A 17694-nucleotide genomic window follows, 5' to 3' on the forward strand; every position below is an offset into this window, starting at 1 on the left:
AGTCCGTGGTCTCCACTCGAGCACTTTTCGACCCCATCGGCCATCTTCTTTGCGTGCAATGTGGCCTGCCCATTGCCACTTCAGCTTGCTAATCCGGTGGGCTATGTCGGTGACTTTAGTTCGTCTACGGATCTCCTCATTTCTGATTCGATCATATAGAGAAACTCCGAGCATAGCCCTCTCCATAGCTCGTTGAGCGACTTTGAGTTTTGAGATGAGGCCGATAGTGAAAGACCACGTTTCGGAGCCGTAAATCATCACTGTCTCCTATCTCACTGTAATTCTCAAGTCCAGCTTACGTCTCTGCATACAAACCGAAACCCCTATCCAACTCTGCACCATTCGTCGGATTCTCCGTTCGTCTAGTCCGTCTCCGTTCGTCCAGTTTTCAATATCCAAAGAGAAAAATGGGGACTACGTTTGTATGGAGAAACGTTCACGTTGCTTCGTTCCTTGTTCTCATAATGAGTTCTAGATCGTTTTTATGAAAAAAAAATCGTCAAAATAGTGTAGCAATTTTGATATGAAATTAAACTAAAAGCGCCTCTGAGGGTCGATTTTTGAATTTTGAGCGCTCGATCTCGTGATTTTTCCCTGCAATATATCTCCACTACAAGCCATTTAAATTCTACTGATAGAATTGAAAACGTTTTCAACATTATCAATTTGGCATTTTCCACAGACTTTCGAGTAACGAAATCCAGCGCTCGAATTAAAAAATTGGCCCCCAGATTATTCTTGATAAAAATTTAAAATTGGTTTAGAGTTTGAGCTTACTGTGGGACTGGGTCGATCTGTGTGAAATTGTCCTATAATATTTAATTATTATTAAAGAGTAATTAAAAATAAATCCAAAAAGATAAGGGTGAACACAAAAATTCCTATTACTATGCCTGGCATGATTTACTGCATTTAAAAATATACTAATTTTCTGGTCATATTGCCTAGATTTTTAAAGAATCGTGAACAACATTGTATTTTAACCTGAACAATGAAACCTCCAATCCAACTCCTCATTTAAATCTAAGCACGTAATCGATTAAAACGATCTGCTAATGTATACCCGGTTTTACAAATATCATTTATATAAAGGTTAAGTCACCAATATTTTCATACGAAATACAATCTTATTACTATGCGTTAAGGCTTAAATTGCTACAAGCTGTGATGATGTTTTATTACTTTCTTTACTTAATGACTAGGCATGTGTGACGATATGGGTAACGAAGCATGATTTTTCAATCAAAGCTGGATTAATATTTATGTTCACGGTATTTTCGTTTGCTAATTATTATTTTATTTGTTCAACTTTGACATTATACTTACCTATTAATTCAAAACTTTGTATTGTTAAATGAAGTTACCTTTTCTTCGCATTAATTATATCCGAATTTGAAAACGATCTAGAAACCTCGAATTAATTAAGATTTAAATTTACGCGCTGTGACTTGGGAAAGTCATTAGAAACTGATTCGGATTAATTATTTCATCTTTGCGCCCTAAAGTTTGCAACTATGGATGATTAATTGTTTCTTTCTGTTTCTTTATTTTAGTTAGGTACCTACTGTTCTTTGCATTGTTTTTTTAGTTTACTGTATTAGTACTAACAGTTAGTTTTGTATTATCACTTTTTACTGTAGACCTCAAATATGGTTGTGCAATAAATTGTATGAATTGTCATTGAATTTGTTATAATTTTCTATCAAAATCCCAACACTTACCTTTAGCAGTTCTGCTCTCGTAAACTTCCAAGTCCACGACACCGCTCCTCTCCTCAGGCTTGGTCAACCGAAACGACCAGTCGTTCCAGTCGAAGCTGAACGCGTGACTCTCCAGGAACCTCGACAGGAATCCCTGCCTCGACCTCGCTTGCCGTAACCCCTTCACTGCCACCGGCTCGATCGTCAGCACGTCGAACACCTTCACCGCTCTCTGCTGTCTCATGCTCCTCACAAACTCCCTCGCCATATGCTCAATACACGTTGCATTATCACTGCAGTTCAACTCAACTATACCGGCCCTCGCTTGCGCCACCACCATACAAGCGATCAACAATATGGCAGTCATTTTGAACCAATGTCACTACACTTCAGCACTAAAGTCACCAATCCATTTGTGGGTCACTCCTTGATCCGCTCCACCTTCATCGGTGGTTAGTTCGTCAATGGGTCTTCGAATGCACTGCTGATGATTTTTATCCACGGTCACGGTGCTTGCCTCTGCAAGTCCGTGTGTGCATTTTTTTTTTGCCGGTGCCTTCACGTGTGTTGGTATTCTAGTTGATTTACATTAGACCACTTTTCTTTCCACTGGGCGAGTTTGCGATCAATTATTTTCCGTGGTGCGCGTGCGTAAGGTGCAATCTCGACGATCGAAGCGAAATTTATGCGAAAAAATTGTTATAAGTGCACGGATTCGTTATTAGGCCTGCAGGAATGATATTTTACTTTCGAATGTACTGTTAGCAAATATGGACTATTTTACTTTTATCGTTTTTAAATCACATTACTATCTTTTTGTACTACCTACTAGTACACTTTATCTCATTTATTACCTTAGAGGAATATTACTTATTACATTTTCTGTCGATTATTTAGTTAGTAAATATTAGTTGTTATACACATCAACATGCAACGAATGTAAATTAATCGAGACTGAAACAGAACAAAATAAACATGACGCTTAATGTTTTGCATTTGCAAATAGACCCAAATGTGATACCAGACTGAAATAAAACGATGCTGAGCGGCTACCGCGAAAACCGAAATTCGCAAATTGCGGGGATCTTTCTCTTTTACTCTAATGAAGGCGTAATTAGAGTGACAGAGAAAAATCCCCGCAATTTGCGAACTTCGATTTTCGCGGTTATGGCCCTGATTACCATAACGTTTATCCCATTTGTTTATGAATCAACAGCCCGTGAAAATGTTGTTTGCAACTTTTCTACTGATGCTACACATGCAAAATACCGTGACAAATGTGCGTGAGCGCAACGGAAGGTAGTTCGACAATGTTCCTGAGACAAACTATCTAACATGTTCCATCGGAACTTGCTGTATTTGCTCTGTATCGGATAACAGCATATCTTCGGTAGCATCTTGCAAATTCTGCCGAGACCGTTCAGTAAAAACGGACGACTTTTCCACATAAAAAAGCATGATTCGTCCCTGAACTGCTGTCAAACTTTGGTTTTATAGAAAGTATCCTTTCTGTACGAAAGTATTATTATTACTTACTTACCTACTCGTATTCTGTGGCTAAAAAGTGAGTCACGAAGATAAGTTAAGATCTCGCTTCCGCTGATATGACGGAATAAGGCAATAAAATGTAGTAGCTTTGTTTACTGTAGTCATAGACTAGGAATCCTCCAGACCGAGTTTAGAGCAATTATTTCATGCAACCGATGATGCCAAAAATGCGGGGGTGCGCGGGACGAGGTGAGCGAAGTCCCGTGCCGTGATTGGTCCGTTCAAAGACACGGACGTCAAACAAAGACACTTTCGACTTACCGTATGCGTGGCAGAGGGGGTAGCGCGACTATGCTAAGTCTGGAGGATGTCTTGTCTGTGAGCTCTCGAGCGGCAAAGAGCCAACATCTAGTTCCGGACTGCGTGGGAGTGGGACTAGAATCACAATTTCGGGGCAAGTGTAGTTTTGTTTTTACCAAACGTACAATAAGATAACAAAAATAACATTAAGATTATAATACCTTTAAACGAAAAATTGATTATTATTATTTATTTTTTAGGGTTCCGTACCCAAAGGGTAAAACGGGACCTTATTACTAAGACTTCGCTGTCCGTCCGTCCGTCCGTCCGTCCGTCCGTCCGTCCGTCCATCCGTCTGTCCGTCTGTCTGTCACCAGGCTGTATCTCACGAACCGTGATAGCTAGACAGTTGAAATTTTCACAGATGATGTACTTCTGTTGCCGCTATAACAACAAATACTAAAAAAAGAATAAAATAAAGATTTAAATGGGGCTCCCATACAACAAACGTGATTTTTGACCAAAGTTAAGCAATGTCGGGAGTGGTCAGTACTTGGGTGACCGTTTTCTTTTTGCATTTTTTCCGTTTTTTTTTCTTTATGGTATGGAACCCTTCGTGCGCGAGTCCGACTCGCACTTGCCCGGTTTTTTAATATTTCGAGGATCTTGGAAACGGCTCTAACGATTTCGATAAAATTTGCTATATAGGGGTTTTAGGGGTCGAAAAATCGATCTAGCTAGGTCTTATCTCTGAGAAAACGCACATGTCTGAGTTTACCTAGTGCAAGCATCAATTATTTGTTATGATGCTATTTTGTAAGAAATTATTATATTATAAGAAAAGGCCCAAGACCATGTTGGTCTATGCTCCGATTGCTCCGTGTAGGATTCCCTGGTATTATATTATTACCTAGTCAGTATCATGTAGGTACCTACATAATAAGCAAATGGAGTAACTTCACTGCCTTTTGTACGTCTTTTTACTATGAAGTTAAGACTTCTTGCGATTATTCAAGAATGGTTTAACTGATCATGTTCGCTATAGTTTTCATTGATTGTCTTTATTGAAATGACATATTAACGACATAACCACATGATGTTGTTTATTGTGTGGAGGATTTCACACCGGTGTCTAGTAGAAAGAAATTATTCCGTAAAATATGGATAATTATTTACTTATTTATTGACATAATTGGCATTGGCAATAAAAACTCACATACAAGTTACATAGAAGACATACATAATACATAGAAGTTTTCTAAACAGTTTCCTAAAGTGAATAAATAAAGTAAGAAATAAACATTTCATAAACTTTTGCTCTCGCAGAAGTTATTCCTCTCTGAACTTATTTATTTCGAACTACGGGAAACTTCGCGGCGATAAAGTGTATTGATTATTTATACATACTGTTACATTATCCTTTAAGTATGTTGCAAAGAGTAAAGTTAGTAGGTATCTATGTTGCACCAAGTTGTTGCCAGGCAGAGTGATGGCAGGTGGGCCAAAATGTTGACGGAATGGTGGCCGCTTACAAACGAAAGGAGTGCCTGGCGTCCGTTGGCACGTTGGGTGGAGGACATTTGGAAGATTGCGGGTCACTTCTGGATAAGATTGGCTCGGGACCGGGATAAGTGGCGTACTCGAAGAGAGGCCTATGCTCAGAAGTGGGCGATAAAATGCTGATATGATGATGATGATGATGACCGAGTGAGAGGACATGTAGCCGTCACAGGTTAAGGTATGGTTTTTTAAACTTTTTAACCGCGGTCAAAAATAATTTAGGAAAATAATAATAACCCTCGTCCCTACACCTTATAAAACAAAGTCCCCCGCCGCGTCGCGTCTGTCGGTGTGTTTGTATGTTCGCGATAAACTCAAAAACTACTGATCGAATTTTCAAGCGGTTTTCAACTATCGATAGAGAGATTTTTGAGGAAGGTTTGTGTAGGTATATTTTTTTACCCGTGCGAAGCCGGGCGGGTCATTATTTTAAAATTTGCTTTTGTTATAAGTTTCATTAAAATTAGGTCTCGTCAAGTTTACTACAAGATTTCCTAACGAGTAGGTATTTTGACAGTAAGGTAACTGACCTACTGCGGAGCCCTAATAAACATGCTAGGAACCCCTAAGGGGTCATTGTGTCATTACAAACGTCATATTTTCATATGAATTTGACATTAAAGAAGATATTGCCACACTTTGTCATTGCCATTGCAAATGCCGTGCAGATTTAGCTTGGTCCGACTCAACTTATGTTATGACAATAACGTTACGATGAATTCCTGCTGTAGGTATAATATTAAATAATAACTTATTACACGTATGTTAATATGTTATTAACAGAAACGTTAACATTAAATTGCTGGTCAGCCGACACGAAACGCTTCACTCGCGATTTAGGACGTCGACTCAGAAAGGGGAGGGCCCCCGCTCCGAGTCGTTCCTTGTGAAAAGGCTGTCCGTGGTGATCCAGCGAGAAAATGCTGCGAGCATCATGGGCACCTTTGCACCGGGAACGGCAGGGATCGGCTTGTTTTTTAAATTTATAGTTTTAATTTTTAATTTTAAGTCGTACTTAGTTGTAATTTATTAGTTGTATTATTATGATTATCCTTCTTCTTCTTCCTGGCGTTATCCCGGCATTTTGCCACGGCTCATGGGAGCCTGGGGTCCGCTTGACAACTAATCCCATCATTTGACGTAGGCACTAGTTTTTACGAAAGCGACTGCCATCTTTATTCTGACCTTCCAACCCAGAGGGGAAACTAGGCCTTATTGGGATTAGTCCGGTTTCCTCACGATGTTTTCCTTCACCGAAAAGCGACTGGCAAATATCAAATGATATTTCGTACATAAGTTCCGAAAAACTCATTGGTACGAGCCGGGGTTTGAACCCGCGACCTCCGGATTGAAAGTCGTACGCTCTTACCGCTAAGCCACCAGCGCTTCTCCTTATTATGATTATTCTATTCCAATTAAATAAATATTTTGATCATTGTTTCCTTGAGAATAATTTCCTAAATAGTTTCATCTCATTCAATTGAAAAAGCAAATAGAGGTTATGTAATGTAGCTAATAGCTAATAATATAATAGTTGAAGCGCTGGTGGCCTAGCGGTAAGAGCGTGCGACTTTCAATCCGGAGGTCGCGGGTTCAAACCCCGGCTCGTACCAATGAGTTTTTCGGACTTATGTACGAAATATCATTTGATATTTGCCAGTCGCTTTTCGGTGAAGGAAAACATCGTGAGGAAACCGGACTAATCCCAATAAGACCTAGTTTCCCCTCTGGGTTGGAAGGTCAGATGGCAGTCGCTTTCGTAAAAACTAGTGCTACGTCAAATCATGGGATTAGTTGTCAAGCGGACCCCAGGCTCCTATGTGAGCCGTGGCAAAATGCCGGGATAACGCGAGGAAGAAGAAGAAGTCAACGTCATTCCAGCATGTATTAGATGAAATAACCACATCTACTCGCTTTGATAGGTGTAGCGTAGCTAAATAGTCGTAGTGTTAAAAGTGAGTAAAATTATAATTATTAAGTGATAAAGTAGATTATTCTCTGTCCAATTGACGGCACCGAGCTCGGTCAGATCATATCCTGTGGAAATCGTTCAAGAGTATCTCCAGAATCGCGCAAATGTCAAATTTGTCAGGTTAGATCTTAAACATATCGTTATCGTATCTTGGTGATATCTAATAGATGTCTATTTCATAATCCGAATCGGGCCCCTAGGAGAGCTAAATAATCGCATACGCCGTGTCATTGCTTGAGACATTCAATCGATAAATCTATCAAAATATTTATTTCAAGCAAAAATACCCATACATAAAAACATAAAATAACAATATCACTTAAGGCGCGGTGTGTAGTAAAATGCGCTTTTTTGTAACCATATTTACAGACTTTTACAAGGATTTCATGCATTATTTTCTAGTATGTATAACTTTAGTCCTTGAACTAGGTACGTTATTGCTTGTCAGAAACACAACGGCTCATTATTTTCTCGATAGAATCTTAAGTTGAAAACATGCTTAAAGCTGTCTTTTGATCCATATTTTAGAAGTACTACGACGAAAATGGATATGAAACTTACCTCATTCGATAGCTTTTAAGTAAATCTTCGTTTTTGCTGGTCCTTTTATCGATACGTTAATCTTTTCATTCATAATTTTATGAATTCAACTTTTGCCTACTAAATTACACCCTACGCGGCAATACCTTGCGCCTATTCCCCGCGCCAGTACAGTCAGCAGCAGATATACCTGAGCGGGCAAGGTGTCCAAGAAAACATATACACTTCAATCGTCACAAAAATAAGGACATCTAAGATGTCATTTTCACGTAGGCTTTCAGTTCGTCACAAATACCTTAACTTCTGAGTTTTTCTTTAACACATACACCCTTATTTAATCACAATGACAATAACGGTTAAAAAGTCAGTGGTAACTAAGCAATCAAATTCAAGCTGCTGTCATTAATACCTACACGCACTGCCAATCACGTACGTCAGCAGCCAGGGTGCCACCAGTTGCTAAGCAGTTGTTGTTTCAATGGTAACTAAGCATCAACATTTTATCTGTTTAACTTTAAAATAAATACTGTAGCACTACGAATTGACACCTCCTTTCTTAAAGAAGTATTTTATCGTTAAGTGTCTAACTTATTCAATAAATAAGTAGGTTAGTACTACTAGAATGATCGGTTTTTTTTATTTTAACTGTCATATGCGGCTGTTCTTCCAAACCGTTGATCATATTATATACCTATGTTAATATATTTATTTAGCCCACTTATTGTACTAAAATATACTATACAGGGTGGCCCATTTAGATCGGCCAGTATGGGAAAATCTGATACTATAAGATATACACCGATCTCTTCTTAGGAATCATGTCATCGATTTTAGTAACACGAAAAACTGCATTCATACATTAAAAAAATGTGTACTCAGCTCGGGAATCGAACCCCGAACGTTTTGAAAAATAAAACTAAGACTATTTCTATTTAGATATCGATTGTGTAGGTCTTAAGCAATAAATGTTACTATGAAACATGATGTCTGAAATTAATAAAATGCATTGTTTTCATATCCTTTAATTTAATTTAGTCAGTTTTCGAAGAGACCAGCATTTTTAGGGTTCCGTACCCAAAGGGTAAAACGGGACCCTATTACTAAGACTCTGCTGTCCGTCCGTCTGTCCATCCATCCGTCCGTCCGTCCGTCTGTCACCAGGCTGTATCTCAGGAACCGTGATAGCTAGACAGTTGAAATTCTCACAAATTATGTATTTCTGTTGCCGCTATAATAAGTAACAAGAAATACTAAAACAGAATAAAATAAAGATTTAAGTGGGGCTCCCATACAACAAACGTGATTTTTGAGTAGTAAATATCAAATGGCATTCCGCACAGGAGTAATCTAAGTAACGCCCCCTGCGGGTTCAAACCTACAACGTCCTGATAGAAAATCGTACATACCTACGCTACATGTGACATTATCTTCAAAAATTATATGTATAAACTAATGCGAAATTAACATAAAACCAGAAGACACAAATTAATAATAGAAATGAAACCCAAAAAAAAAAACAAAAAGCTGTATAATCTCTAGGTGCGTACGACTGAGATTTGAACCCGCGGTCGCTGCTTTGAAAAGCAAACGCCTGTTACTGAGACCACGACGTGCCTTGACAATTGGCTCTAAATTCGGCTTCAGTTAGCTTTTGCTATGTGTATGTGTCGTCTTGACGATTCTGTTAAAAGAAATAATTTGCAATAAGTTGACCGAGAGGCTCCTGTCAAATGGTTGAAGGGCAAAACGTGAGATAGATGTATGTGATGACAAGACTGTACTGCTTTCGATGATTGTCAAAATGTAAACCTGAAATTAGCATGGCTATCTTTTATTCAATATTCGACCATACTTGTATGCTTTAAAGTCTATTTTTCCATATTGTTCAGATATATTTGACACGTTGATCGCTTAGATACCATTGGTTTTTTGACAGCTAAGGTATCAATGACTTGTTGTAAGTGTAGAAATTAATGAATAGCGACTGTTAACATATTTGTGACACGTTGAGCGCTCACAAGTAAATACTACCATGACAGTCAACAACTTTTTGACAGTTTAAACGTTTACCTCTCTTTGAGCACCTGGAGTGTATAGCGACTTCTGCTGCTGACTGTACGCCCGTGGCCACTGCCAGCGTCGGACCTATGCTAGTTTAGTGGACGTTTCATAAAATGGGTAACCACTGTATAAATATGCAAATATGTTATACACACAATGTTTTTCAACATTCTTACGAAGAAAAGCAAAATAATTCTTAATTACTGTGACATTTCAGACATTCGCCCGTCATATTGTCAATTTATAACAAGTTGGGAAGCAAAGGCACACACCCGTCTAACCAATCCGGAATTCAGTCACGATTGATAAATTGTGTAAACAAATTTTATTAAAGGCTATTTCAAATTGAATCATTTTTAAACATATGTGTACGGGATTCAAATACCTATGTGGGAGTGTTTAGTGTATGGTGGTACCCTTCGAGCAACACCGGCTTCCGAGTGGTACCTAACCATTTCACCGCTTTTAGTTTCCGAGTTACCTACATGCGTTTTAAGGGAAGTGGTCGAAAAATGCCTAAAATGGTTTTGTGTTTAATATTAGGTAAGGTAGAAGTACTAGTGCTCGACGCTGCACTAGTATTCGACATGGGTATAGTGTGTAGCTTTCAAATAGAGCTCGACGGCTAATCCTTTTTTTTTTATTATGAATGGGCTTACTCATGGCCACAGACTCCTATTGTCTATTGTTAAGTAAAACCGCTCATGCCACGTGCCACAACCACCTGCATAAAAAATACGTATAGTAGTATACCCTATAATGGGCGTGGAACCAGTAATGGGACAAAAAAACATAATTCCTCTAAAATAAGTATCTAAAAGTAGTTTATAAACACTGGCTGTATATTATCATAAATAAGAGTCCTAGAGCTGTTTCAGTTTGAAGTTTCATTAAATTTGGTTGCTTTTTAAGAAATTGGCGTCAAACCAAAAGCTGTAGTGTCACTGAAAAAAAATACCACTACGAATTCTTAACAACTTCGCTAAGAGAAGTGAGTTAATTTATTAAATTTCAATTAATTAATACTTGATGAAAACTAGAATGTGTTTTGTTAGTTGCATTTACCATGAGATAAGGTATACAACACACTATGTTGTGAGTCGACAGATGTAAAACAATAGTGGTATTTGGCCCAATCCCATTATAGGAGCTGTAAAACTGCGTACCTCCTATGATGGGACAATTGACAGAATGATGCTTGCCATGCCATAATTTCATGTTTAAATAATACAGAAGTAAAATGTAGTTATGAAATATGTCAATCAGGAGGTATTCTCGGACTTCGGATAAATTAATATCGTTTTTCCAAACTTTTATTTAACTTGCCCTATTAGTTAGTGTGGGTCCAATCTTGGTAGCTGAATTTAAGCCACTTTTCGATTTCCGATTCAGTTGAAATTTTGTGTAAGTACGTAATTAATTATGCAAATCGGATGATGATGCAATATTATGATAACATGGACCTTATCTGATGATGGAGACAGGAGGTGGCCATGGGAACTTTATCGCAATAAACCCTAACTAATTGTGTTTGGGTATATTAGAATTGTCTGGATGGATCTAATACAATAATAATTGGCTGTGGAAAGAAAAATACATTCAGCGATAAAAGCTTATACCAAAAATTGATTTTTTTGCCGTAACTTATTCCCCATTTCAATATTTTATACTGATAGAGCAATGTCCATTATAGGGGGCCCATTACTGGAGCTTTGGTGTCCATGACTGGAGAAAAAAAGCATAGTTTTAATTTGTTAAATATGTGAAAACTAATCGCTGTATCTTTGATACAACACGCCTAAAACATGAAAGACGGGTAGGACTTTTATCTTTAAACACGCTAAGCGGTAGACCATTTACATGTATACGGGAAATATCATAAATACTCCAAATTTCCTCTTAAATGTCCCATGACTGGTGCTGTTACTATACTCCGGTTACTGAGTGCGGCGAGTCGAACGCTACAGAACCAGTCTAAAATGTGTCATCGAGATGACACAAAGGCGCGTTATCGGAGAGCGCACCTACACTGGTTTTTTGAGCGTTGGCCTAGCCGGCGCTCAGGTGCCAAATAAAATAATTAAGACCCTTTTTTGCACGTAAGTAGCACGTGCGGTTTTACTTAACAATAGACAATAGGATTAGCCGTTGAGCTCTATTTGAAAGCTACACACTATACTTTATGTCAAAGTAATATAGGTTAAATTTGAACGGCGACGATCTTTCTGTATTCAAATTTAATTCTTGTCACTTTGACATAAAGTGCCCGTGTCGAATACTAGTGCAGCGTTGTGCACTAGTACTTCTACCTTATTTCCGCCAAGTCCGTACCGTGCTATATGGAAATTTATTCCAAAAAATGCTGTTTTTATATACCACACTGGTGGCAAGCCAGCATACGACCCGCATTCACCATAGCCTATGGACACCTGCAGCTACGGGGATATGACACATCATGCCAAATGTTGATTGATTTTATATAAAATAAAAGTCCTAATATATAAAATAAGCTTTCATAAGTAATAGTTACTGATTTTTAAAAAGCGCCATTCAATTAAAAGACATGTCTAGATCGCTTACCTTCTTTCAAGTACTTTCTAATGCTAAAAAAAACGAACTACAGTATTCCTCCTTATTTTCAAATCCTACTTGCCCGAAATTGACTTCTAGAATTAGACCAAGTCTGCGACGATTTTGATTACACACGCAGTGCAAGTGTTAATCATAATTTCATGAAGGTTTGTCGTTCAAAATAACACTTGCACTGCGTGTGCAATCAAAATCGTTGCAGAATTTTCTTGGTCTAACTCTATTATATTTTTAAGGTAAGTACTTAAGTACTAATTTCTGTCTCATAGTAATTGGGTATAATTTGATTAGGTTCTTAGTTTGTCGGGGTATACTCTCATATTGTATATAATTTCATTAAATACTCATTAAATTACGAATTTGCTAATAAACCTTATTCGATATTATTTGCCGGAAAAAATCCCGGAACTGACAAATCAGAATATTCAGAATACCGATGGCGCCAGAATAAGGATGTAGACGTGCTGCGCGGGAATGGTGCGGCGGGGTGCGCGGGGCGCCCGCCCGCCTGTTCTACCACTCGTCTGCTTCACCCCCTCGGAAACGTAAAACTCAACTATAAGAGCGCCTTAAAATTAAAAATTAAACTTAAAAATACGTGTCAACATTTTAAATTTAAATACAAATAAATTTCAGATAAATAACATTTATAAGTTAAACAACCAAATACAAAACCACTTGGATCAGTCACTGAACTTTTCCCCACATTATTTGATCATGTAATGTTTCCATCTACCCTCAAATGGCTTAAGAAGTCATTTGAGAGTAGATTTTGTTTACTTTTATTTAAATAGCTAAAGATACAGACTAGAGAAGCGCTGGTGGTCTAGCGGTAAGAGCGTGCGACTTGCAATCCGGAGGTCGCGGGTTAAAACCCCGGCTCGTGCCAATGAGTTTTTCGGAACTTATGTACGAAATATCATTGGATATTTACTAGTCGCTTTTCGGTGAAGGAAAACATCGTGAGGAAACCGGACTAATTCCAATAAGACCTAGTTTCCCCTCTGGGTTGGAAGGTCAGATGGCAGTCGCTTTCGTAAAACTAGTGCCTACGTCAAATCATGTGATTAGTTGTCAAGCGGACCCCAGGCTCCTATGTGAGCCGTGGCAAAATGCCGGGATAACGCGCGAGGAAGAAGCTAAAGATACGTACTATAATTCAGGGGGCCGATTTTTGAATTTCGATCGCTCGATTTCGTCACTCGAAAATCGGTGGAAAACGGCGAAATGCAAATTTTTGAAATACGAGCGATCGAAATTTGGAATGGTATTGACCACTCGATTTAAATTCTATTAGTAGAATTTAAATGCCTAGTAGTGGAGATATTATTTAACATCATCATCATCTCAGCCATAAGACGTCCACTGCAGAAGATAGGCCTCCCCCTTGGATCTCCATACGTGCCGGTTGGAAGACTTGGAATCGACCCGCATCCAGCGTCTTCCGGCGACCTTAACAAGGTCGTATGTCCATCTTGTGGGTGGACGTCCTACGCTGCGCAGCATGCTAGTCCGTGGTCTCCACTCGAGCACTTTAACGAAAACGACGATTATTTAACGATATACACAAAATCGAGTGGTCGAAATTCAAAAATCAGCCCCCAGGCCAGTAACGTTTATGAATAACTCCATACAGTCCACTGAGTCGAAAGTATTACGCGGATTTTACTAGTATTAGGGTTCCTTGAGAAGAAAGTGGTCGAACCCTTCTTCATACAAATTTAAGAGTCAGACCAAAATAACTCTACATGGTATATGCAATGTCAAATTTCAGTGGAAATGTGACATTTTATTATGAGTTATGACACTTTCTAACTTGGATCTATTCAAATCGGTACTAAGTTAGCTTAGACGGAATCTAATGGATTTTGATATAAAGGACAATATTTTTACACAATTTAATGTATACTATTTGACATTCATTATTTATTTATTTACTGCTTATAAATTATAAGGGAAGCGAGAATTGGTTTCTAAATTTACTTTTATAAGGTGCAAAGGGGCAATTTCGACGTTATCAACAGGTATAAAGTCGAAATTTCACATAATAAAACTAAAACAATCTTTAATAAATAACAAATAAAATACAAAAACATAAAAATAAATAATAAATAAATAAATAAATATTTGGGGACAATCTTACACAAATCGACCTAGCCCCAAACTAAGCAAAGCTTGTACTATGGGTATGAGGCGACGATATACATACGATACGTATATAGATAAATACATACTTAAATAAAGAACTGCATTCAAACATACAATACAATACAATACAAATATTCTTTATTGCTCACCAATATGAAACAAAATATTTTATATGTGAACATATTTTTGAATAATGATTTAAGAAATCTAATAAAATCGAACGAAGAGAAAAAGCTCTAGTGTATATTTATACATCAAATTGTGTAAAAATATATTCCTTTATGGATAAACGGACGTCCACTTTTCTCTTAAATGCTATGCGGCCCTAGTGGAAAGTCTTATAACTGTCGCGCTGCTCGGATGAAGAAGAGTGCAAGTGTTATGTGGAGCTTATAAATGGGCATTTTCACTTAAAATTGTACCATTTACTTTTTTTCGAAATCCTGCAACTTTTGGATTATCAGAATCACGAGAACTATCGATTTAAAAAGAAAGAAAGTGTGTCCCAAAACAAATGCCAGTTTTGTAACGCATTTTCACATACATTTTGTATGGACCGTTACAAAACTGAAAACTGAAAAACTGAGGACACTTTTTTTCTTTGTCTCATTCAATATAGTACTCGTGATTCTGAGTCTAAATATCCCAAAAGTTGACGGTTTAAAAAAAAGTAAATGGTACCATTATTTCTGAACACCCCCATATACCCTTTTTAACTTGAGCTGAAAGATACTTGTAAGTACCTATTTTCACTATAGCCAAAGGTTTTTGGTAAAAAGGTTAAATGGGTAGGTAATGGGTAGTGTGGTAATTATCATCATCATTAATTTAAGAGATATTACTGGTTTAGTTTTATCTGGACGCAAGATCTGTCATGGCGATGTAACATCTTCAACCGTAGAGGATAATACCATATAACTTATATGGTATTATCCTCTATAGTATATTTAAGAAATAAAAGTGTAACCTCTTGTCTGTGTAATAAGGACCCTGACCAAATTTAAGAGTCATATTTTCATTTTCTTTACTGCAATTGTTTCTGCATTATACAAAACCCATGCTTTTTGATCACCGTAACAAATGTATTTTTTTATGAACTTTATTCATGTAATTTTCCATTAATAGCGTAAGTGTGTTAAGGTAAGTACAATTTCTTCTTATTTACAATTAGTTTAAATAGGAATTCAAATTTACACGATTTTTAAAAGACATAAATATAGGTACCTTAGGATTATTCCCGTAAAACTAGATTCATAGTTCTTATTTAAATTACAGGCTGAGTTTACTCTTAGCATCAATTGGCATTTGTTATCCCTTTAATAGCTCGATATCCGTCAAGAACCATCGACGGGCTACTTTTCTTTCTATTTTTCGCGATCACTATTCTATAGAGTTAAATCGTTTTCGTCGCGAAAAGAACAAAAGTCGCTATAACCATCTTTCGACTTCATCGGAATCGATTAAAAAAATGATAATGATAAATAGGTAGACAAACCTCATCTATTAGAAAATTATCAGCTTAACTTTATCTTTATTAGTTTTTCAACTGCAGCCTGATCTTTGGTTGCTTAGGGCTAGCTAACTGAAGCTTACACTGGTCATTTTATATTAGGAAGTAGTTTTAGCAAGAAAGATCCTTAGTTAAAACTTTGGCAAAAAACCTTAACCTTAGTAAAAACCTAATATTTTTTTCTACTCTATATTCTTGACCAATAATTTGCCAAATTTCATATAAATCTTGGTTAATTAATACTCAAGCCATATTTTAACAAAATCCATGCAAAATGTATTAGATACTCCTAGTTGACTAACATCTGGGTCAATTAACGCTTTTTTTTTGACGTGATAATGTCTTATATATGACACCGTAAGATTGTGAACCCGCGAGTTTATAATCTAACGTAGGTTAGGTTAGGTTAGATTATAATCTCCCTACCGTCAGTTTATAATTTAACTAGCGATATTATAAACAAACGAGTGTTTACAATTTTACGGTGCCATATAAGTATAAATCGATGAACACCGGCAGCATGCACGAAAAAGTGTCACGTTGGACATATCTCCATGGTAACGTTGTCGACAAATCTCCATGGTAACGTTACGTAATGTAACGGTAAATGTTCTCTTATGACGTTATCACGCAAAATTATCGTCCGTAAACCTCGGAGTAATTAACAATGGAGCCGCCATTAACAGGCGTTCCCCTCTGTCGAAAATAGGCGACCAATGGTCAACCACATGTCAACCATATGTATGGACTGACGTTTATCTGACATGACGTACCTATACATTTGATGTGCCCCTCCCCCGCAAAAAACGGCAGACTATTTTGTACCGAAAATTTTAGACATGGCGTCTCCGTTGTTAATTACTCCGAGCCGTAAACCGACTTTGCAGACAAAGAAGTGAAAACTTCTTTAGCGGCGCTGTGCACTTTTTGTGATGGGGAATAAATGTCAAACTCGTACGTAATGGGTGTCAAGTGACCGTAACACGGACACGTCACCTGATTGAATAACTGTTACAATGAGTTTTTCTTTATTGATTTAAATGACATCTAGTGAGTTTTATTTTAACTGGTACTAATATAACTCGAGTACTAACAGTGATGTGCTTAGGGGTTTCAAGTAATGCGACGAAATAACGCTAGATTGCGTTAACCTCAATTATAATTATGCGTCATTGAGTTTTCACTCCTGCCGGCACTCCCGGAGTGCAACCCGTTGTTTAATGGTAACTACGGAACCCGTTACACAAACAGTGTGCGTTTCTTGATTCGCGGTGGCCGTTTCCGTAAGGTAACGGAAACTGCGCTCGCGCAAAGTCAGGGTTGCAATTAAGCGTATGCGTCACGCGCTGTCGCTGTTCACAAAGAACATAATATATTCAGAGAGTAAAACCTTTTACATTAAGTATCTTTTTAGCGAACAGAAATGGCAATATAAATAATAATATTATATTATCTGGGGATATCTTACATAGATCAACCTAGCCCAAAAATTTATCTATATAAGTATGTTTATATCATCGCCTAGTACCCTTAGTACAAACTATGCTTAGTTTGATGCTAGGTCGATCTGTGTAAGATGTCCCAAAAATATTTATTTAATATATTTATTTACACCCGGTCGCTCGGTGACGCGTCTAAAACTACTTGTATATACTATGTATATATGTCCCTACCCCATGATGCCACACGGACCGAAATTGCCTACGAAAATAAGCGACATCGCTTCTACATATTATATTCTTTGGTCCAGGAAATCGTTTGCCGTACCAACTTCTTCCACACTGCGTGTTTATATGCAGTTCCTCTTTTTAAGCACGACTGTCCCA

General features: G+C 37.6%; 1 protein-coding gene across 1 annotated transcript in view; it reads right to left on the reverse strand.

Moving 5' to 3' along the window:
- Positions 1 to 2539, reverse strand: part of LOC134675212 (uncharacterized) — a 41448-nt gene extending 38909 nt beyond the window's left edge. The window contains exon 1 of the mRNA XM_063533423.1: positions 1722 to 2539. Coding sequence (XP_063389493.1) covers positions 1722 to 2067 — 346 coding nt within the window. The 5' untranslated portion in view covers positions 2068 to 2539. The remainder of the gene's footprint in view (positions 1 to 1721) is intronic.
- Between the last annotated feature and the right edge of the window lie 15155 nt (positions 2540 to 17694).

The sequence above is a fragment of the Cydia fagiglandana genome, chromosome 21 (genome assembly GCF_963556715.1).
Source record: "Cydia fagiglandana chromosome 21, ilCydFagi1.1, whole genome shotgun sequence".
Lineage (NCBI taxonomy): Eukaryota > Metazoa > Arthropoda > Insecta > Lepidoptera > Tortricidae > Cydia > Cydia fagiglandana.